Source organism: Ciconia boyciana, chromosome 1, assembly GCF_034638445.1.
Source record: "Ciconia boyciana chromosome 1, ASM3463844v1, whole genome shotgun sequence".
NCBI lineage: Eukaryota > Metazoa > Chordata > Aves > Ciconiiformes > Ciconiidae > Ciconia > Ciconia boyciana.
The window spans coordinates 16972530-16995977 of record NC_132934.1 but is presented as its reverse complement, the minus strand read 5'-3'; the positions used below and the strand labels follow the sequence as shown (position 1 = coordinate 16995977).

General features: G+C 43.6%; 1 protein-coding gene across 2 annotated transcripts in view; it reads right to left on the bottom strand.

Annotated features, from left to right (window-relative positions):
* SLC2A13 (solute carrier family 2 member 13) overlaps window positions 1-20005 on the bottom strand; it is a 211696-nt gene extending 191691 nt beyond the window's left edge. Inside the window, exon 1 of one of the 2 annotated variants that reach the window (XM_072859919.1) lies at window positions 19148-20005. In XM_072859919.1, coding sequence (XP_072716020.1) covers window positions 19148-19700 — 553 coding nt within the window. In that variant the 5' untranslated portion in view covers window positions 19701-20005. The remainder of the gene's footprint in view (window positions 1-19147) is intronic. The other variant, XM_072859915.1, reaches the window with a different exon arrangement.
* Window positions 20006-23448: the final 3443 nt, after the last annotated feature.

The following is a 23448-nucleotide window of genomic DNA, read 5'->3' as shown; positions in this document are numbered from 1 at the left end:
AATGCTTTACCCAACTTACAATAATTCTACGAGAAGTGATATCTAAACAAACATGAACAAGCTTTAGAAGCTGAACTACAGCTCAGCTAAAAGCATGCCTTCAACTTATATCTGAAAGCCCTCTTCAAGTAAGAAGTACTTTGGTTTTAACAGTGCCTCTTTCTACAAGTGCAATTATTAAAACAGCGAAACCAGTTAACTTTTCTATAAACTGCTTTAGGTTTCATTGAGTTAACCAAAAGTCCAGCAACTGACTCCAAACATGCAGCTTGAGATGAAGATGAGCAGAAGAATGCGTTTTCTTACCTACCACTTGCCATTAATTAAAAAAACTAATCTAGAAAGACTAATCTCATTGCAAACAGTATTTTAGACAAAAGCTATGGAGTAACACTGAATGTGTTCGTTCGCTATTCTGGAAAGCCATTCATAAAAATACTGTCTGCCTAGTTTACACTCCCGGTAATTTCATGCTTGCAGTGGGTAAATACATTGCAACCATCAATGCAGAAAACTATATTTTTATATGAATTACTACATTTAGTTACCCACTTGTGCAAGAAATAGCATGATTTGTAGGAAGACAGGTACCAGTTATATGGTTTTATAAGTATTGCTCTAAAAAATAAACAAAAGCCCTGTAAGCCTTTTACAGCCTAAGGCCTGATCTTAAAAAATAAGTTTCAATTATATCATTATAATGCAAGTAGCATTTATGACAGTAATGTAAGTACAACTATTATTATAATGAAAATACACGAGTCACAGTGACTGCTCTGTTTCCTTCTATACTACAGGATCCATACACAAACAAGATTGTGTCTACAAACACAAGTGATCCATGTAGAGATAATAAAACACATTTTTTTGACCTCATGGGAAAATAAATGGTGTCTGTATTTGCAGTATTGGAGGTTGGGGGGGTGGTGGAAATCAGTGTAGCACTACTTCCTCAAGATACCTTCCATGGCATGCACATTTTGCATGCTAGGAAGAGTAAGGGTGTTCCCAGTGCCCATGGGTTAAGTCAACATCTTGAGTCTATAGTCCAAGTGCTGCACATTTCTTTGCTTTATGAGAAGCAGCTCAGCTTAAATGTCTAGCTTCCATGCAACTTCTCCCCATGGTCTGGACCTTCCCTGCTACCATTTCAGTAACAGCTGCTTGGTGCCAGTGAAATGCAACTGTACTAGAAGAACATCCTATGGAGGAATCCCAGGTAAGGATCTCTCAAGTAAAGTGGTGAAGTCTCAGAAAGGGTTTTGACAATCAGGACAAGGATCTTGCACTAGACTCTCCTTAGTCAAGGGACAAGCCAGTGCTGAACTTCTTCAGGACATGTAGGTTTACTCCTAGAAATGACTTGGATAGTCTAGATCAGCAGTCACAACTGCAGGATTCATGGTGTAATACTCAAGCTGTCAAGAGATACAAGGGTACTTTAACCTATTTTGGTGTGTATTTACTTCCATCATTTGCTTATACTGACAAAAAGGAGACGTTACAAGCGAAGAAAGAGGCTGCTGCATTTGTGGAAAAAAACAAAAACAGTAGCTGTCAAGCGCTACGGGGAAAAAAGGAACAGATTAACTACTCCATTACCAACATCTAAGGGACAAAAAGCTGAGGAAAGTTTCAGCTAACCAGGAGTGGGTGGAAGCTGCAGGTGGAAAGAAACTAGTGCTAAATTTTATCAGGGAAACAGACTGCCAAAGAGCTTCCTAAAAACAAGGCTGCAAGTCTCACGGCCTCAGGGAAGAGACTGCTAGAGGACAGAAGATCCCAGGAAACCTGGGAGATGCTGCTGTCATGGCTTTCAGCTTTTGACAACTTGCAGTCCTCTAGACACATTGTAACGGACAGCCACCTTCCAAACTACAGATGTAATTCTGCTAACAGGGTTGCTTTACTCCAACTTTTACTTTGCAGACCTCCTTATTAATAACAGTGCTCAGAGCAAATGGCTGCGAGAACCGCAGATCACAGGAGCACAGCTCCCGAGGTCTGCCTGCACAGCGGCTCTTTCCTGCCCTGTTTTCGTTCTCCGGGCATGTCAGCAGGGGAGGATTTGGGAAGAGCTGCAGGTCAGCCTGCAGTGAAAGCTGGGCAAACATTTGTGATGTTCTCAGTAAATCTTGTTAATTGATACAAGACCCTGGTAACTTTAGACAAGCTAAAGATTAAAAGGAAATAAAGATGGGTATCTAAAATGCCCTTCTGTAACCCAGAGCACTGCACTGATTCTCTCATCCGGCAGTCTGCTGTGTTGCCCCTATCCAACAAGAGAACAGAGAAAACAAGAAATTTTAAGAAGAATTAGGAGTTGGCATTTAAAATGGCATATCTGACAGTCCCATTCTAATTAATAGAGATGCAGCAAATATCCTTGTTAAGATAAAATCTGCTTTTCCTGTGACTTGCACTGTACAAGTTGCAATAAATCACTGTAAGTCGTAAGATGACTAATGGGGCAATGAAATATTCTGCTGTTTCAGTTTGCTGTCCCCCAGCCTCTAAGTGCTCCAGTTTTTTTGTACTCTGAGGCACAGCTACTATGGAGAGCCTCCTGTTAATTTTATTTAACTCGTCTGTATCTGCTCCCACTAAGAAGCAGATTCCATCCTTAAAACTGAAAGATTTACAGTTAAAAATGAAGCCACATTCTCTTTTGAAGTGAAGACATTCTCATGTTGGGTTCAAGTTTTAAGTGAAAAGATTCATGCACAAGCTACCACCAAGAAAAACAACTAAATCCAGGATCTCTCTGAAATACAAACTTTGCAAGTTCTGCACTTACAGCATTACTCACTCACTTTCACAGAGAAAATTTATAAAGAAATTTTCATATTTGAGGATAACTGAAAACCCTAGCACCAGAGCAGGGAGGGAGCTCCGAATCCTCACAGCACTCTTTCCAAAGAAACCCTATGAAGTAATTACTGTCTACCATCTTGTTTTTCCCTATAATCTGGTCACATTTCACCTGATCTTTTAATTAAGTTTTCATAAAGCAAGATCTAATTGAAACATCAATTACAGTAAAACCTAGCTACATATAATTAAATTTTCACTCAAAAGCAAAAAGAATTACTTTTACTTACATTTTAAACATCTCTGGTCTACATCCTCTTCCTCATTTCCCAAAACAAAAGGTAAGGACTGCTGACAATACTGCAGGAGGGCAGCGTCAGGAGGCAGAATTAATTACCCACTGGAGAAGAACCATTAAACTGAGCACTAATAGAGTAACTGTGAGTAGGAAAGAAACCAGTTGTGATAGCTTCTAATAAAGCACTAGGAACCAACAACAAAAGCACAAAACAAGCCATAGGTGACTGGATCTCTGAATTACTCACTACCCACTCCTACCTGCCCAGTTAGTACCATTTGTACTTGTATGCAGTAAGAAAATAATAAACCCGCAGTATTTTCCCTATAAAATTTTACAATCCATTGCAAAGCACACATGTTCATGACCGGTTTATATGTAGATGAGTTTGGGAAGAAGCCTCTATTCTAGCAGAATGCTACTCTTCCTGCCACCAAAGACAACCCCTCTTTAATAGCAGAATCCCCTTCCTTAATACTAGTGACCTACCACAGTAATATAACAGCTAGAAAAACTTCCTGCAGGCTGTGCTTCCAATGCAGCGTGTGCTTTCAGCAATTCAAATGTCTATTGCTTGTCATCTTCAGGTGCAGCATGATCCACCTTTCAAGCACTGTCAAGTTCACATCCACATTCAACTGCTTGTTTTGAGTTTACATTGCTCTCCTTTCTTAGTTTAAAGGACTTCTTAGTTGCTAAGACATACAGACCCTTTGAGTAGTCTTTCAGTATACCATATCAGAAAACTCAAGCTTAGGTATAAATTACCAAAAGCATTTAGTAGCAAAATCCTTTAACGACTCTTGCGCCAACTGCTTGTAAGGAACAGAAAAGGCTCGTGGCAGTAATTGAAGAATAAGCATAGTTAGTGATACAGGATGTCACATTACTTTCTGGAAGTTAAGTCTACATTACTCCACTGATACACATCTTAAAAATGCTTTATAGAGTTGGGTTGATTTTAAGCAATCTTATTTTTCTGTGCAACGACAAGTATGTGACCATTTGTATATATGTATCTATTAACACACAGTTTGCACTTCCAGTTAAGTAGAATTACCTACAGTTACAAAGCCAAGTAGAAATTATGCAACAGCCATTAATTGTAATTTGTAACAAATAATTTACCAGCATTTCAGTAAGATTTGAACGTCAGGCTTTCCTGAGCCCAGGCTTCTCTGACTAGTACCACCAACAGTACTGCCTGTCTAAAGGCCAAACACACAGCAAGGAGGGAAAGAGGAGAGAAGAGACCTGACTAGAGAGGAAATTATCTGAGAAACTGAAAATCAGACTACGAAGTCCATTCACAGAAATTGTAGTGTTGAACAGGTTATGACAAAGATTATTATTTGTTTTTAATAAGTCCAAGAAGGCCTTTTGAAAATGCAAGCAAACATCAGCCCCACATTACAGAAGGAAAAATGGAGGCATAAACTACCACAGTCACTTCAAGATCAAGTGGCCAGGAAGTGACAAATCCAAGAATTACAGATTGGTCTTATGTTTACTTCACAAAAGACGGTACATCAGACGTTTGGGGTCTCATAATGTGCAAGTCAGGCCTCTCAACAGTACAACAGACATTTTCTTATTGCAGTATTTAAAGTTAGAAAGCCTTCTGAGTGACAAAGTAAAACAACCATGTGCATGTATTTAACTTATTTTAACGTAAGGCTTGTTGTAATTCAGCCTTGAGACTATAAAACTGCATGATACAAAAAACTTCATGTTATGGCAAGATGAGTTCAAGGCTATGTGGCTCTAGCTCTTTGTATTAGCATGAAATAATATTTTTTTCTTGCAGTAGTGTCCTTGCTAGTATTGCTTCTACAGCACACAAGCAAATTGTATGGGTTCCAGCTCCTAAGACAAGTAACCCAAGCTGGTATTTGCATTGGCAAAATTTACCATGGCTTAGAAAACTGATGGCTACAGATCCTGTAACAGGATGAATTTGCAAAGTACAGGACACACAGAGCCCTTGTGAAAGTGAAATGCAGCAGACTAGATATTTCTCAGTCTATTATTGCTTCAGGGACGTATGTATTCTAGTGACTGATAATGCATGACAAACAGAAATCCAAACCAAAGAACACACAGAGCAACTGTGAAAAGGAGACACAGTAGACCAAACACTTCTCAACCTATTACTGCTTTAGGGATACGTTATCAGCACTAAAATACATGTAAGACAAATAGAAATCCAAACAAAGAGAGCCATACATTGCGTCTGGATGATTCAGCTACATTGGGAACATAGTTGTACAAGACTGAGAAGTATGCATACAGGCATTTTTATGTTTTACTACAACTAACTGAATCATTTGCTATAAGCAAGAAATAGAGCATTGTTGTAAGCAAAATATCATAGAAGATGAATAAGCACTTACAAAGAAATATGATGTGCATCATCTTCAAATATCAGCTTAAAAGTGTTACAAACTTCTCTAACAAATTTGCTTAAAGTTGTATTTTTCTGTTGTAGCTCAGTATGGCATCCATATCCACCTTACATACTTGATTTTATATGAACCTACAGTTACCTGATGAACAGATTCATATCTCCTGTAAAGTACTATACTAATTAGTAGCTTATCAAGATCATGAGGTAAAGAAATTAATGTTGCTGTAACGTCAGTGGAATCACACTGGCTTAAAACTGGTGAGTGCCAAGTCAGCCTCCTCGAAGTTCTCTCTCTTGCTCATTGCCACAGCACAGACGAAAACTAGTTACCCTAAGCACGTGTTAGACCATACAAGTCCACATTATCTAAGCCAAGAAAACATACATCCCTACCTGATAAAAATTTAACGAAGAAGAAATAATTGAGCCAACAGCTATATATTCCCACTTGATAAAAAAATTTAAAGAAGCAGAAAGAATGGCTCCATACCCCAAAACAGTTCTTTGTACCTTCTGTCTTCCAGAGCACAGATGTGGAATTCGTTCCCAACACACTAATCCTGAAAATCTGCACAATTGGTTTATGGTATCCTCTTGCATAGCCACCTTCAATCACATTTTTTCTCATCACAAAAATACAAAACACTCCTAATTAAAATATCCACTAATATAACCTTATTTCATTACTCAATTCTTCCTGTGCATGCACACACACAAAGTCCTCTAGATGTCTGGATTCCTACTTCCCAACATGACTGTATAGGAGGCCTGGATCAGACATTCCTTCTCACCTGCATGGGCCAGGAAAGACAAGAGTGGCAGATGAGTTACTGAGGTTCGAGTAGTGCTATTTTAGCACTCACACTTCCAGCTCCCCCTTCTTTGCACCAGTGCAAGGAGCGTGGTTTCCCTACATCCCAGTCCAAATGAAGCTCCCTCACAGGGGAAACTTGGGGATAAGAAGCCATTGCAGCTAGACAAATTGAAAAACTGAATAGTTTGACTGTAACAAAGTGGTCCAGAAGAAGTCCCCATCACACCTAGCATGCACAGTTTCACTTCACGTATCCTGGAAAGAGCCTCTAGGAAGAAAAGCAGAATTAATACAAAAGCCTGAGACAGCAGGCTAACAAGCAGGCCAGGCTTGGCCCCGTCCAACCGGCACACAGCCATAGGGATTTATGCCTCAGCAACCCACCTAAAACACACATAAATCCATACTCATGGATGAAAGATACAAGGCAGAGTATGACCATGAGTAGAGGTTCTGTTAAGCCAGCCAGAAACAGGTTAAGATTCTAGGTAAGGAAAACCAGAACACACACACAGTCCCTTAGATGTTTCACCATTACAGGGTGAATTACCGAGAATTAACTTCTGAATAGACTAAACATAAATATCCCAAACAGGTGGCTCAGATCTTGCTAAAGAGACAATCGGTATGAACAGAGGAGACAGGCCTGCTGCACTTGAGCTATGAGAAAAAACTTCTCTGCACTGCTGCATTTACAAGCTCAGAGCACTGTTTCCTTCTGTGCAAGGGAGCACTCCACATCTAACAGGATAATGATTAATCGCCCAGATAGTACTTGGGTGTCAGGCAGAGCAATTAACTTTGAATCAGGGAGAGGCTCTGCAGACTGATACAACAGACAGCTTGTGACTCCAGGGAAGGAAGATTCAGAAATAGGTGGGGATAGGCAGAATCAAAGCCAAAACACAAGCTGCAACTTTTCTTACTTTAAAGTCACTGTCAGCAGACACAAAAGAAAGCAAAACAACAACAGAGATTGACCTAAAAATTGTGCCTTGAAACTACAGCTTTTTCAGAAGCACACACAGTTGAACATGATAATAGTTTACCCTAGCTAACAAAACTGCAGACTGGGGTCAGGAGAGGAGGGAAGCCCTAAAGCTGCAGGACAGTAAGATGCACAGAGGTAATCACACAGAGCATACAGTTGTAGACAACTATTGTGTCCTGCCCCAAAGTTACATTTTAAGGTAAATAATACCTTCTCATCCAAGCTTTCAAAGAATTTAGTAAAGTACATTCCCACTCACTAAAAGAGAAGTTGACATTATTTGTGTAATGCTCTACTCAATGTGTGCCCAGACTTCTGCTATATGCACCAATGATTTTTTCCAGGAACATGCCATTCAATCATTACAAGAGAAAGGATCTACATTCTGTGCCTTATTTCACCTCCTACCCAAGAACTAACTACATACAGCACAAAACCAGATCCCAGTATTCAGCTCAAAATATCACCACAGTGATTGAATTCTTGGACTAAACCATCATGAATGCCTATGTACAACATTTAGTCTTTTCCACCCCTTTCTTCAAGATCCTGAAGTTGTCCGGGTGGCTCTGGCTTTCCATTCATACCAAGCTGTTCCAATGTGAACTGGACTGGTGAGGTCGGCAGCGCCTATGATTAATGCAGGAGCAGGGAGTCTGAGGCAAAAGACTTAGCTGCTGAACTCCATAGTCAATAAAACCAGACTTACCTTTTCCCCTCAGGCAGATTCCCCATTCCTGTGCTGACATAGCTACTACTGACCTCAACAGTTCAATAATCAAGGACCTGTGAACAAACAAAAGAGGTCACTTACATGCAAACATTTGCTGAAGTGCACGCTTAAAGTACACACAGCTTTGGTCTTAACCAGTACTTCCTCCATGCTCACGGTGTTCTAGTTCATCTATTACCACACTGCCTTTCTCAGATGTTAGACTCTGCTCAGGATCCATCATAGCTCCAACCAACAACCCTAAAAAAATTAACCAACCAAACCAAGACAGTAAGTACTTAGTGGCAAGTCCCTTCAATTTTATCTCCTTAACCTCACAGATTAAACAAAACTTCCTAGGTGGGCAGCTACAAACAGAAAATTAAGTTCAAAATAACAGTTAGGCAGAGTAAGTCCTAATACAGCTAGGAATAACAAATATAGCACATTGACCTGAACCTTAATCACACAAAAAATACCATAAGAAGCAGTGTTTCTCTCCTACTATCACATGTTGGACAAGTAGATTCCAAAGGAGTACTAGCTCTGACCCGAGGCATCTGACTTTGGGATCCGGATATACCATCCTCCATCAGCTGTACTAGAACTTAGGCTCCCAACTCTCCCTGTTCCCAACTGCACTCCAGTTAGATGTTCAAACAAGCAGCAAAAACATTCCCTGCCTCCACACCTCATGTAGGCTCTATGCTTCAGTTATCCTTCTAGATTTCTGAAGTTGCTCCAGCCTCATTGTCGTAGCTTTCATCAATATATGTAGTGATCTACCACTTTTCCTATAAAAAGCTCAGGAATAAGTAATTTATAAAGTATATTTATTAGCTTCAATACGCAGCTTTTGCTTCCAACTTTCTCTGGGCACCTTTAAGATAGTAGGGGTGTTTTTTCTTCCATAATTCCCTAATAATTTTTGCTGTTGAATGGCAGAACGTGAAGCCTACGCTACAACTGCCAGTTCAGCAGCACAAGAGAAAACTGCAGCATGCTCAGAAGGTAGCTGTCTTCAGCATCAGGATCATCTAACTCTTCCTTAAAGAAATTTCTGAATCCTCACTGCCTATCCATTTCTGAATGTGCAGCTGAAGAGACAGTAAATCAACAACTGTATTTTCTCCAGGTTAAGTACTGCCAGTTCCTCCAGGATTAGAGCTGTAAAAAAGTAATGGGACACACTGTTTGAATCTTTCATAATATTGGCTAAAAACCCCACAGAATCACAGATAACTACCAAGTATTATAGTACTATTACATGCTTTGGACCAGAATCAATGGTAATTTAGGGGAGGAAAAACAGAGGGATGGGAACAGGAGATCCCTGTTTCCACCAGCTGGTCTGGTCTTGCTTTGGAGGCTGAACTGCATTGCAGGGCATGGGAACAGGATGGCACTAGTGCTCCTTCTCCCTTCCCGCTCCTCAGGGCACAGCAGCTCTGCTCTGGTACTGCCCTAGGGAAAAGGAGGAATAGCTGTAGCTCTGCTCCTCTCTCGCCCTTGGAAGCAGGACACATGCCACACCAGGACTTGGCTGAACTGCAGAAGGCAGTTCAAGTAATCAAGATTACTACTATTGTTTTCAAATACGACCAATACCTAACTTTTTTTTTCTATTTGATTACAGTAAATGTGATTGATAGCTAATGAATGATGGCACTGCTCTGATAGTAATGTATCAGCTATAACAACATGAAGTCATTTAATGACACCTACTTAAGGTCACCTCCATGTTTTTATGACTGTGTCAGCATGAAGAAAAGAAGACAGTCAGACAGGAACAACCAACAGGCGGGGGCGAGGGGGGGGGGAACCAACCCAAAAATCCTACACCCACCTATTCATTAGGGGCACAATCAGTTCAAAATGGATTTAAATTTCAAATTGTTGGTGCCTTCACGTAGGCCTAAGTTCAAAGGTCCTATCTGCTGAACCAAGAGTAGGAGGGCTAAAACTACAAAAATATACCTGGAAAAACTATCAGAAGTTACTAAGAAAGGTAGATTATTCAAGGCTTTGTAGGGTTTCTATGCCGTTCTGGCACAGAACAAGTATTTGAGAGAAGAAACAGGTGAGAATTTCTTATGAGCAATCAGGAATTAAAGACCTTATTCCATTGGCACGTGCCAGTGATCACTTCAGTAGATGCTTCTCTCAGAGCAGCGCTCACTGGAACACTTTACAAATTTACAAGACCACACACCCCACAGCAAGGGCAATACAACATATGTAACACCAGGCAGGCTCTTCTACTCTTTCCAACTTGGAACACATTCCCCTGGGTTTCCAGAGTACGACAGGAAAGTAGAAGAGCTGTGGCTAAACACAAAGACATCCCTAATGCTTCCTTCCAGCTGCTGGAAAATAATATTTTCCCAATGTGATTATGTCCATAGGCACATTAAAACCACAATTATTGGTTTTGCTTCCCTGACAGCTTGCAAGAGAAGCAACAGTGGAGAAAACCATGCACATGAGGCTCCTGACCAAAAGAAAGGGGACACACAAAGGCTGTTGCTCCTTGTTTCTGTCCAAGACAGAAAAGGTTAGCCCACAGAACCTCCCACTTCTGCGAAAAGGCTGAAAAACTCTTGCCTTAGGGCTCCCACTTACGTTATAGGTTTCTAAAGCTATTTAATTTTGTCTAGACTATGAAAATATGGGCAACTGCAGGTGAATCTAATTTTGGATACACATTTTTGCTTACACAGCAGGTCCTCCACCATTTCTGGCATCTTCTGTTTTTGCGTCTATCATCTGGAGATTGACAATCACTTCATTACTGCCTCAGAGACAACTGAGCACGCAGCTGTATGTGCTTGGCGGGCTGTTGATTAGATTAGAGAGCTCCTCAATGCTACCAGTTGGCAGGAGAACTGTGAAAACTCAGACCTTCCCAAACACAGTGTTGAAAAGAGACCAGAAAGTTCTAGATTTGAAGCCTGAAGCAATTGCCTCCCAGGGAAACCCCGCTTCTCCCTTAAGACCGTTCAGCCTTGCAGAGTGCCTGCCAGCCTGTTGTGCTAAAAGCATCGGGTACCACGGGGGTTTTCCACACTGCCTGGAAAATTTTTTTGCCTTGAAACTGCCTCATCACTCAGGAGCAGAAGTAGAACGTGCTCATTGATGTAAAATGCTCACTAGCAAAGCACAAGCCCCAGGGTCGGTCCCAGGTGCTTCTGGAAAACATCAGCTCTAATGAGAGCCAAGAAGCCTTTCAGATTAGCCACGAAGGGCAAACCTCCTCCAGAGAGCTGCTCCCTTGCTGAATTACACTGGAAAAATCGGGGGGGGGGGGGGGGGGGGGAGAAAAGTTCAAGCAGAGAAGCTGGGGTGACAGCTCCTGAATATATGCAACTGGAAGACCCATCTCTAGGGGGGGGGGGAGATGGCCCCTGAGGGACAACTAAAGGACAAGCCCAAGGTAAAAAGTTGCATGTATCAATAAGTATACACTTTTTTTTTTTTTTTAAATCCACACAACTGCTTCAGTATCTGAGCCCACTAACACAATGGCCACACAAAGAGATGGCTGAACTCCCAGGAAAGTCAACCCAGGAGCAATCCCTAGGGCATGGGTGGGATTTCAAACAAGGATTCACTGCTTGAAGGGGAGGAACATGAGATGGAAGTCTGTCCCCAGTTGCAGAAAGGGCAGGCACCCTTGCTGTTTAGCCAAATAAGAGACTGAACCAAGGGGGAGGTGGGAACGCATTTGCTAACACCACGGCTGAAAGCATGCCGTGGCCTGTCCGCAGCCAGCCACACACGTGGGGGGCTCCAAGGACACGGCGTGACATTTCACCCACACAGGCAGCACAGCATGTCTGTAAGGGACTTGCAAAGGAAGAAGGGACAGACTCCCTGAGCTGAGAAGCCCAACTTCACTGACTGGGTATATAAACAGTCAAAATGAGGAACCACCTACAAAAAATTCACCTTCAGAACAGGTGTTTGCTTTGAATAAATCCTTAATAAAATGACATGTCTAAAACCTCCAACAAATCAGAGGAAGATCAGAATGGAAAAATTTTTAAAGCTTCATTGCTTCAATTATCATAAGCAAAATACATTTCAGAAGAGTTTGCATTCAAGTTGCATCACAAGATCTACAGAAAGGTAGCTTAGCTAAAGCAGTGAAATGACTACACACTCATCCAGAGCTGTGTGGCACAAGACCTCTGCAACATATTAATAACTGCTTCTCTTGCTATTTGTTCACAGGCATAATCATTGCAAAAAGAAACCAAAGAGAGAACTCTGCTCCCCTGATTTTCAGCGGTCGCTGGTTTTAGGCTTTCAGCAGCTCCAATGACTGTCCCACCTGACCCAGCCTCTTCACAAGCTTCACACCAGCAACACTGATTGTACAGGTCAGATACAAAAACTCAATGCTTCACCAACAAAGACCCATAAAACAATTCTGCAAACAAAGCTATCCATCAGGCCCATTATAGCTCTGTGGTACCAACATGCAGCACAGCCATAGTTGTCCAGTTTGAGTCCAGCCATCTTAAGTAGAAATCATCAATTTTCAGGACTTCTGTAGGATTTGCAACCCAAAAGCCTACCATACTTTCATGGAATAGTCCCTAAGATTCCTAAAATACTACATTTTAAAATAAATTAATGTATTTAGAAATACAATATATTCTATAAAAACCCACTTAAGAGCGTACAGCTGCTATAATTAATTATCTTGAAATCTACTCATAATGAGATAAGGAAAAAAGATAATTTAAAACCACCCTTCTTTTCAGCATCTATTTTCAGTGGGTTTACTTCTTTCATTGCTTCTCAGGATACATTGGCAAAGTACATACTAGTACGCTCAGAATAAAAATTAAGTGTATATTCTGACAGTGCACAGCAGAAGACAGTAGCTACCACTTCGAATCTGCTGCTTGGACTGTCCTCAGATGTCCTGCCTTGTGCCTCTGCTGATGGGACTGGTATAAACTTCAGCCAAACAAGCCACTCAAATCCAAGAGCTCCAGCTGAATGATTTGCTATCTTTAACATCACAGGAAGTGGATGCCGCCGGTGTCTTGTTCCTGTAGCAAACAAAGCATCTTGAAAATAAGCCCGCCTATGGTGCCTACATGAATTTTTCAGGATAGGTAAGGAAACACTTGTGTTTAACACTGCAAGCTTCCTTCAAGTTGCCTTTTTATAAGGAGTAAGAGGATCATAAAAGTTTCAGTTTTACATCACATACGAACTGGCTGCATTGCATTTTTTCCAAAATGAACAAAAATACTTAAAATACAACTGGAATTATGTTTTGATAGAACAGTTTGACCAAGTACAGGGAAAAATATTTTACAAGATTCCCATGTTTTAGGAACAGAAAATCAATTTCAAGGTTTATGAACTATGGGATTTTTTTTTTTTAAGTTAAGCAAAAACAACAGCAAAAAGCCCAAAACAAAGGTAAAAAAAATCAAAACAAAACAAAACAAAACAAGGAAACACCACCCTTATGACTTTAAACAGTTTCCAGAAGAATCACAAGTCCAACAATTCTCTTAGATATAACTCTGTGTGCTTAATACGTTATTCTGAAATGGTCACTAAATATTTGCCAAAGGTAGCACTATTTATGTATAATTGCTAATCTTTTTGTATTACACTATCAGACAAAACAATAATGGAGTCAGTGCTTGTTGGCATGATAGTGAACTGAGCATAGCACTGTGTATCCTGCCCAATGCACACAGTATTAGAGGACTTCACAAGATACAGTTTTTCATCTTAATGTACTCCTGGTACCCTGCAAGATCACAGCTCCAGTCAGAAGCTAATGTATCCTCCCAGCTGCTTTTGCACAAGAACAGATTAAGCTCTTAAGATGCAGAGATGCAACCCTGAGCACACACAGTAATGTCAGCAGCTACAGATCCTGGAAACTTGGGTGAGCATCTCTGGTCGGTGGCAATACAAGAGTCAATTCCAACAACGTGGCTATTTGTCTCTCCATTCCCCTCCATCCCTACTGCAAGCTTATACTAACAAACCAACGTCTCTGGAGGAAAAAATAGCCTATGAATCCCTGGATTGAAAATTACAAGCATCTGCCAGAAGCAGCACAGCTTATGTGGGGGCTGAGGGTGACTTTCCCCTCCAAAATGTACTAAGGTATAAACTCCTTTAAAAAAGTCTGGTGGACACACACTTATAAAAACAGACTGAAGCTTTAGAGCTTCCGGAGGGGGGGGGGGGGGGGGGAGGGGGAGATTAATCTGTAATTTTTCCAAGATAAAAATATACAGCACCTGAAAAAGCTCAGTAGTACACTAAAAAAATAACCAACAACCCAAGCATACATATCCTCATCTTTAATAGGCAACAGGTCATACTGGTTATTTTCCAGTACTTCCACAGCATACATGGTAGTCCAGCTGATACGGTGGACCTTTACTTAACCACTGTAAAGATAATACAGAGCTGGTACTACATGACGCAAGTCCTTTGGTTAAATTTGGTTTTTGTTGTTATTTGCTACTGGACCTTACTGTCAGTAGAAGCCAGACCCACCAGGGGAGCCCTGAACCATATGCCAGCACTTTTCACTCCTGCCTAATTCTGTGTACAATCTTGCTTCCTCTGCTCAGAAAATGACCTACATATGCAGTAAAAAGATGCTACCAGGAACATTACATATGTCACATTCAAATACAGCCTTTAAAAAAAAATACTACAGACATTTTGAGTACAAAGCAAGCACTGAGCAGTAGGCTCACATTGTGAAGATACATCACGTACCAGCAAAGACAGGGGTCAGAGAGAAGACAAGGCACCTAGCCAGTCAGGTCTCCATGGCATTGCAGACCTAGTAACAGTGTGCATGCACACACAGTAGTCCTAAGAAGTAACTCTGCTTTCACAAGGGCTTGGGTAGTGTGTGCACTAAGTAATGCCTAAGCCACACTGAGTAAGAAAACAAAACACGGAAGAGCTGATCATTAATTGAGCACCATCTATTCTGCATGCTGAACAAGACAGGAGAATCTAATCATCCAGCTAATGATTGTACATTAAGATAGAGATCAACTCTGCAAGAGCAAGCTTAATTCTGTCACTTCCTGAACTCTGCATAGCTCAAACAGCTTTCCTTCCACAGCTGGTACATAAATGTTCTTGAAAAAGTGATCTGAACAGAACACTACCTGAAACACCATGCCAACACCCATGTACATCAGCTGCAGGCTTAAAACCTTCAGCATCCTCAGATGACAGAAGGACAAACTGCTCCCACTGCAGACTGGCGAGCCATTGAAACACATCCGGCCAATGGGTTCAGACAACAAAGTGATTGTAAAATTAGGACATTGGATTGATTACAGTCTAAGAAAGAAGTGACTTTGCAAACATAGCTATTTATTATTATCCTTTCTAGTCTCCATTACATTTAGTCCCAGTGCCTACTCTGTTCACTCTCCACCTCCCTTTTCACAGCAGCAGGTTTTCAGGACAATTAGCTCTCGTCTACGGCCATGACTAGCTCTAACCTTTGGTGTTTCAGTTCTGGCCTGTCCTCAGATTTTGGTAAGACAGATCAAAGATGAGCCAAGTGAAGAACCTGGCTTTCCTGCCAAGTGTGCAAACTACAGCAGGCAACACAAGGCACAGGTATGTTGACCCTCAATCCCATACCAAGTGTGGTTGGTCACCCTTCAGCAACAGGCTAAGGCCTTTAGCATTATCAGATGCAAAAGGCCCAAATATGCTTTGTACCAATGAAGTTTTTCCTAGCTAAGCTCATACAAAGCGCTACCAAGCACGTGCAATCCAATTTCCTAAATGTTTGAATTTTGCCAACATTTGCTATAACAAATATCTGTCCAAATGTTGCATTCCTGACACCAGGCTCAGCCAAATTCCTGAAGAGTCAGGGACACCAGAGCTGCTCGGGAAGGGGTGGGGATGGGGGAGGGAATGATGGCCATAACCTTGTTCTTAAGCCATTTTGTCTGAAGTTGTCATGAACTATGTACATATTTAGAAATTCAGACCTGAAAAGATCTATGCATATTCTAAGCTCATGCTGAACGTGGTTTCCCTTTTTTTGTATTTTCTATATTTTGTATTTACACTGGGAGGAGGGGGGGGAAGGGGACCATAACTGTTTCCAACCATAAAAATCTATTCAACATTTGCAATAAAAGAGGACTTCAGCTTGTCCTTGAGAGAAGGTCTTTATTTTCCAGAAACATCTCCTTCTGTAATTGCTGGGGGGAAAAAGGAGAGTTTTTCTATCTCAAAACAGCTCTACGGAAAATGGTAAGAAACAGACAAGACAGACAAGTGAGAGATGTTCCTCATTTCAGCATATATACTGTGGTTTTCATCCTTGAAAGTTTAACTGTAGCCCTTTACAAATCATAGGCAGGAGAAAAATGGCTGTTTTCTCACACGGACACAATTAACACACATCCACCCTGCACCAGCGAGGGGGGAACAAAGTCCCATAAGTAACCATCACTGCATCTGCTTTTACAGCACCACAGTACTGCCTGTAACATAGTAATTAATTTATTAAATGCGAGCAAACACATATTTCTGGATTAGACCTCCTGATGTGCAACTGGCAGAGAGCTACAGGAAAGAGACCTCAAAAATGTATAAAATTATACACAGTTAGGAAGTTTTTACTGGTTTGCAGGTAGGAAAGCATTTCATAACACTACACCATCACATCCTTACATTTCAGCAGTCTGCACTGTTACTGAAGTGTCACATTACTGAGCGATCTCCTTACACCAACGCTAGGAAGTTCGTGCTCACTGTGGGCAGTAAAATGGTAGTCAGAGGGTTCCAAGAGAAGAAAGGGAAGAAACTGGTTAAAAGTTCCACCAATTTCTAATGCCTTCATGGAATTATCCAGGCTCCCTCTGGTGGGGGATTTAATGTAGAGATTGTTGCAGTTTGCTGTATGAGAACAGTCTTGAACCACAACATTTTTTTCTTTTGTAAAATAAACCTTGTTAGGATTGGACTCTGCGATTCTTGGAGTCTCTTGTGATGCTTCAGTCACAGCAATTTAAGGTAATGCTTTGTTTCTGGCCATAAGCTCCATCACATAAAGAGGAGCAACCTTTGATAAAAAGGAGAAAATATCATATGTTTTAAATATAAATTAGTGTCTTTGTGCTCCAAGATACTCAGAACATTTCTCAGTCCTTCCTTCAGCTCTCCAGAGCCCCAGCAGAAGCACCATCTCTGTCCCTGATGTGGAAAGAGGCCAAAGAGAGATGTCTCTCCCCAGACCACACAAGAGATCTATGGCTGTGCAAAAGAACAACTCCTAGCTCCCAATTTCCATTTCTGTGTTTTATATATTAATTATATTAAGCCCGAAGTCTCATATCCCTCTGAGAATACCGATGTCATTTATTTGCACCACTGTAAGGCAATTCCAACATGCCTATGTATCTCTCTACAAGACACACATACCCAAGAGTCAAGCAAATCATCCATCCCTTTCCTCTCGCTTCCCCCTGAAGTTGTCAATGTAACCAGTTACGGTCAAAGAATATGAGAAGCTTTACAAACACAAAGAGATATCAAATTTGATATTTTTAGTATCTACCACTAGATATATGTACTATATATTGCCATCAAAATACCTGTTCTGCCACCTCATAGTCAAATTTAGTCTTCTTGTCTCCTGAACATTATAACAAATGTTACCAACATTCTGCAGTCAGAAATCTTGATTAAAAAAAAAATGCAGAGAGATAGCATTTAAAAAATAAAAAACCACCACCCAAGTCAGGGTAGGAAAACTGCAACCTGAAGATGTCCCTTACTGTACAGGAAAACCAGCATGAGCCCTTTCAAGGATGGAGTCAATTTTATTTCTGACAGTCCATATTATGACTCACTAACTTTTTTTCCTTAATAAGACTATGAATTGCATCACAGCAAGCGTGTCTGTAACAAGCCAGAGAATTCAAAAAATTATTCAATGGCTAAGAAATAGAACTTCGCTATGTAGAGGAAAACAAGTCTAATTCTCAATTTGTCCTCATGCTTTTAGATAGGAAGGGTTGCAAGATCATAGCAAGAAAGATTTACTTCTTTTTTTTTACTTTTTTTTTCTTATACATACCATAGTCCAAGGACTCTGAATAACCTCATACAGCCCATTTTGGATGATGAGTATAATTCAAATTACTGCCTGACAGGATGGCAGCTGAAGAGCAACTAAAATTCTGGGGATATTTAGGATATAGCTGACACAGAAACCAGTCTCAAAGGTTAGAGGAAACACTCCTCATCACTTCAAGTTCTTTGAGACAACTATGAAGTTTTACCAGAACCTACTGCTTGCAAGTTATGCAATGCATATAGGAAGGCAGCCTATGAGCAGCAATTCATGTACAGTTCTGCAGGATGCTATTAATGAAATACAAAGCCTTCCAAGGCAAGTGTCATCTCATTTGACCAGAGAGATCACTACCTCGTTTTGTCCCAAAAGCATTCCTCTAGTGCCCAATGAAAAGCAAAGCTGTGCGGGGAACCAGAAGAGAGGTATTTACAGTTCAGAAAGACAGGCACGATCTCCTCGCTCCCGACTTCCCAGAACCCCCTCAAATGCAAAGCTTATGGTGTGAGCTGTTGACACTGACAGACCACCCTAAAGATGAATTAGCAGAAAGGATGCGAGACCATTCTCCTCGTACAGAAACCAGACAACTCTCCCCAAAACGGGCTAGGACTACGCCACCTGTAAGTAAAAACGAAGAGAACAAGCACACACAGCCTCCCTTCCCACACCCCGCCGCGATCGCCAGCAGACCCCTCTCCGGACCTCAGCTCAGTTTTGCCTTTCCCTCGCCAGCAGCCGAGCACTTCAAACCCCGCGGGCCTCCGCTCGCCTTTTGTCTGCGGGCTGCCCAACATAAACGGGTTGTGGACGCGCGCAGACGGGCGCATTTTAGGCTCGGTTAAGCCTGCCTCCCGGGGGAGCTCTTCCCCCGCCGGGGCAAGAGCTGGGGTCCCCCCGGGAGCAGGGCGGACCCGGCTGGGGCTGGGGGTGGGGGGTCGTGCTGCAGCAGCCGGGAGGGGAGCCCGGCGGGGCGGGGCGGCGCGGCACTCACCGATCCCCAGCCCCACCACCACGCGTCCCCCCAGCAGGGTCTCCTTGTCGCGGGCGGCGGCCAGCACGCCGGCCCCCGCCGTGAAGAGGCCGCTGGCCAGCAGGATGCAGGGCCGCCGGCCGCACAGCCCGTTGAGGACGCCGCCGGCCAGGGCGGAGAGGGCGGCGGCGCCCACCGTGCCAGAGACGAGCAGCTCCTGCCAGAGGGCGTCCAGGTTGAGCTCCCTCTTGAGGAGGAGCAGGGCCCCCGACACCACGCCGGTGTCGTAGCCGAAGAGGAAGCCCCCCAGGGCGGAGAAGACCGACACCACGTAGACGAAGCCGGGGGTCTCGTCCTGCTGGAACTGCCGCCGCGCCGCCCGCTCCAGCTCGCCGCCCGACGCCGCGCTGTTGAGGCTGGAGCACGACTCGGCGGCGATGAGGCTCCGCTCGCCCGCTGCCGCCGCCGCGCCCGAGCCGGCGGACCCGTCCGCCTGCCGCCGCCGCTTCTCGCCCATCAGGTTGCTCAGGCTCCGCAGCGTGTACTCCACATTGTCGCTGGCCTTGCGGGACATGGGACGGCCGCGGCGGCTCCCGCCCCGGCCGGGGGAGGGCAGGGGGCTGAGGCGGGCGGCTGCCGGGCAACTCTGGCTACGGCGGTGGGGCGGCTGCTGCTGCTGCTGCTGCTGCTGCTGGCGCCGTCTGTTCTCGCCCCGCCCGCCCCTCCCGGGCCGCGCTCAGCCGGGTCGCATAGTCCCGTCCCCCGCCGCCGCCGGACAGACTTGAGGGGAAGTTGCCCGCCGCGGCCGCCGCTCCCAGCGCCCAGGCGGAGCTGGAGGCGGAGGCGGGCGGGGACAGCGGCGAGCGCGGCCCGGCGGGCGCCAGGGGGCGGGCCCGGGCGCCCCCCTCCCCGCTCCGCCGTGGCGCGCACTACTGCGCAGGCGCCGAGGGCTGCGCCTGCGCGCTGAGCATCGCGACGCCGCCGACCCCGCCCGCTCCCCTTCAGGCGAGGTGCTGGCAAGCGGTGGGGCGGGCGGGCCGGGTTACAGACGCCGGGAGAAGGAAGGAAAGAAAGAAGCAAGCAAGCACGCACGCAAAGCTAGCTAGCTAGCTCTGGGCGGGTGGGCGCCGCAGAGCCGCCCCGCAAGCCTGGGAGACAGCTCTCCCAGCCCGCCGCGGTGGTGGAGCCGGGGCGGGGGTTGTTCTTGCTGGGCAGCCCCCGCCTGCGCGGGGTGGAAGGGGCTGCCCGCCTCCCCGCGCGGCTCAGCGCGCTGCCGGGGGCGCCTTGTCCAAGCGGCTGACGTTCGTAAAAATCACAGTTAATTTGATAACGGAATCACTTGAAGAAAGACGGCATTTAGCGTTCGCGTTTGTAATCTTCTAAAGTGCTGGGTGACAAAAAAGGAACATTTCGACCGGTTGTTCAGAGAGGGACTGGTTTGTTACTGTATAGTATAAAAGTTTGGAGCTTGTTCTCGTTCATGCTTAGAGTACAGCGTTTTGATAATTCCATCTTTAAGCATTTTTCTTCAGGATTTTCACCAGGATGAAGAGGAAGAGCCGGTCCGGGCAGAGCCCGGGGGACTCCTGTCAGCGGCTGGCGGGAGAGCGGGGCCTCCTGGTGGCGAGGCCGCGACAGAGAAATGCCTGTTTCCTCGGGAACTCGGGGGAGCCCTTGCTGGCCCAGGGACGCGGAAGAGTCCTCCAGGTGCGCTGGAACTACTGTGGAAAAAAGAAGTCGCATCAGAATGTTATCGTTTGTGCCTCGCTCCTAAGGCCTGATCTAATGGCACGTATTAAAATTTTCCGACCGAGTTGACTGTCTTCTCTAAAGGTCCTCATAATGAGGCCAGCCAGTAGATGGAGAATTTCGGTAATTAATTGGATCAGTTATTCTCAGCCCACACCTTGTGAGCAGTACTAGTCATAGCCACATGAATTTAAAAATTAGAAGAGGGAGCAAAGTCCAACGTGGCCAGCTGCACACAGCCTCTTTGGTGCTTTGCCTCTGCCTCAAAGCAAGCTGTGAAATGCTGATACTCTGTGGTCCAGATAATACCGACTAAATAAAGTAGTGAGCTGTAGCTACTAAAATGAATGATAATTCATAATGAATTATAATGTCTGTAGTTAATCCAGTTAGTGACAGATGTGGCAGTGGATTTATAAATACAATAGGTCAGCTTCCATGTTTGAGCATGTGAGAAGCCTGAACTAGGTAAAAATTAAACACATGTTAACATTCAGTTGTTTTTAAACAAGATATGGATAATATGGTGTGATTGGCACAGAGCATTCCTTATTCCTGTAGAGACCGTTAGGGCCTGACCCAGTACTAGAGCAAGATCCACGCAAACAGTTCCAGGTTGCCAGGTTGTAGCATCAGGAATGAAGTTATGTTGTGCTACAAGAAACTGTCCCCTCAGGTCCAGCAGCTCTCCACGAGCAGACTGGCTTAGATTTCTACAATGCCATCAGGAGAGAGATCCATAATGCTCCAGAAGTCTCCAGACTTGCCCGAGAAGCACAGCACTCAATACTTTTTATATGTAAGCCCCAAATAAAAGATGTGGGACACAGTGAAACAGAAAATATTCACACCAAATCCCTAGCCAGCTAGAAGGAATGCTTTCGCATCACGTCACAAGGGCTGGCTGTCACGAAAACAACCTGTCTTTTTAACAGCCATCTCAGAAGCTGGAGGCATTCTGTATGTTACAGTTAATAGAGACTCAAGAGAGTTAACAAAAAGCTTTTTTTTTCCATTGCTGGTCCAACACAATCAGAAACAGACATAATTTCTCATCAGATCATGCTGTCAAGCTTATCTCTTAAAAGGATTCCCTGAAGAAACACAATAAAGAAGTTCGACTGTGGGATGCGCTACACTAAAGACTGACTTCATGAGGAAGAGGGAGGATTTGTTTGGTTTGTGTGTAGATTTTCATTATTGTGATCATGTCTCCGTAGTACTGGATTTCATGATAAGAGCTGACATAAATGCTTTCACAGTAATGCAAAATGTAGTTTGTATGATTAGTAATCTAAGACAGGGGGGTCAGATCCAAAGAAGGATCTGGGTGGATGTTAGGCATGACGTTATGCTTTCAAGAGATTAAATACTTAATTGAAACACTGTTTAGAGTCGCAGCACTGCCTCATTCTCTCCTTTAAGGTGTGTTTGCACAGTTGTTTGCAAGGTGGTGTTGTGAACTAGATCAAAGAACTGGTCCAGCTTTAAGAAACTCAATTTTTTGTGCTTCAGCAGAGAGCAGGAATAATTACAGGATTTAACTGCTTTTATATTGTTGATACATGGCATACATCAGAAAATGTCTTCCAGAAGACTACTGAGTGCTTTGTGCATGTGCCCAGAACTCCCCCAGGCCTGAAGAACTGGGAGTTAGCACCTGTCTCTTCACTGGCGCTCAGAAGCAGGTGGATGAGTGCCTAAATCTCCTGGGGACTTCAGTCCAGCCAAGATGCACAGTGAGATGCTGTGTGATAGCCCAATGGTTGATAGCCTCACCCAGGAAGTGGGAGGCCCGAATCACAGGTTTGCTTCAGCCCAGGAGGATTTAAATCTCTCTCTCATCTCTCAAGAAAATTTTAGGTTAAATGGGGAAAAGATGGGTTCTTAAAAGAAATTGGATTGTTGTGCAGACAAGAATGTAAGAGCCATGGGGCTAAATGGACAGTGAGGCAGAAAAGGATGACTCTGTGGCAGAAGAAGGTCCAGCCTTGGCAGGGCCAGCTATATTCTTTACATGAAGCCATGGTTGCATTAAAAAAGAGAATAATACAAGGAGCAAATCCCCAAACCAATAATTCTTCCCATCTCAGTGCTGTGGGGGTAGGCATGAGGGCTTTAGCCTCATGTGGGATTTAGCAATACAGTATGCAACCTCTTGTGATTTTAGGCTCCTAAACTAATTGGTTGTTCGTTAGTATTCATTGTTCGTTAAGATGCCTTAAACTCTGATAAGCAACCTGCTCTGATACATTATTTTACCACAAACAGAGTTGCTGCATAAGTTGAGAAATATCACTGCATTGGGTTGAGGGAAATCACCCAGCTGAATATGCAAAAAAAGATCAGCAAATACTGTTTCTAGTAGCAGCTTGTGTAATGTCTGAAACCTTGGAAAAGCACTAATAGTAATGCCAAACCTTTTCCTACAAGTTAAGTTTGTGTGTCGTTGTCAAGGTTCAGAAACCTTTTCTCTACACAGAATTGTACATTAGCAGCATGCCAAGGAATATGGTTAGGTACCATTTTATACGAAGAGTATTTCTGCTCTCTGACAAGAGAAAACCCCTGAT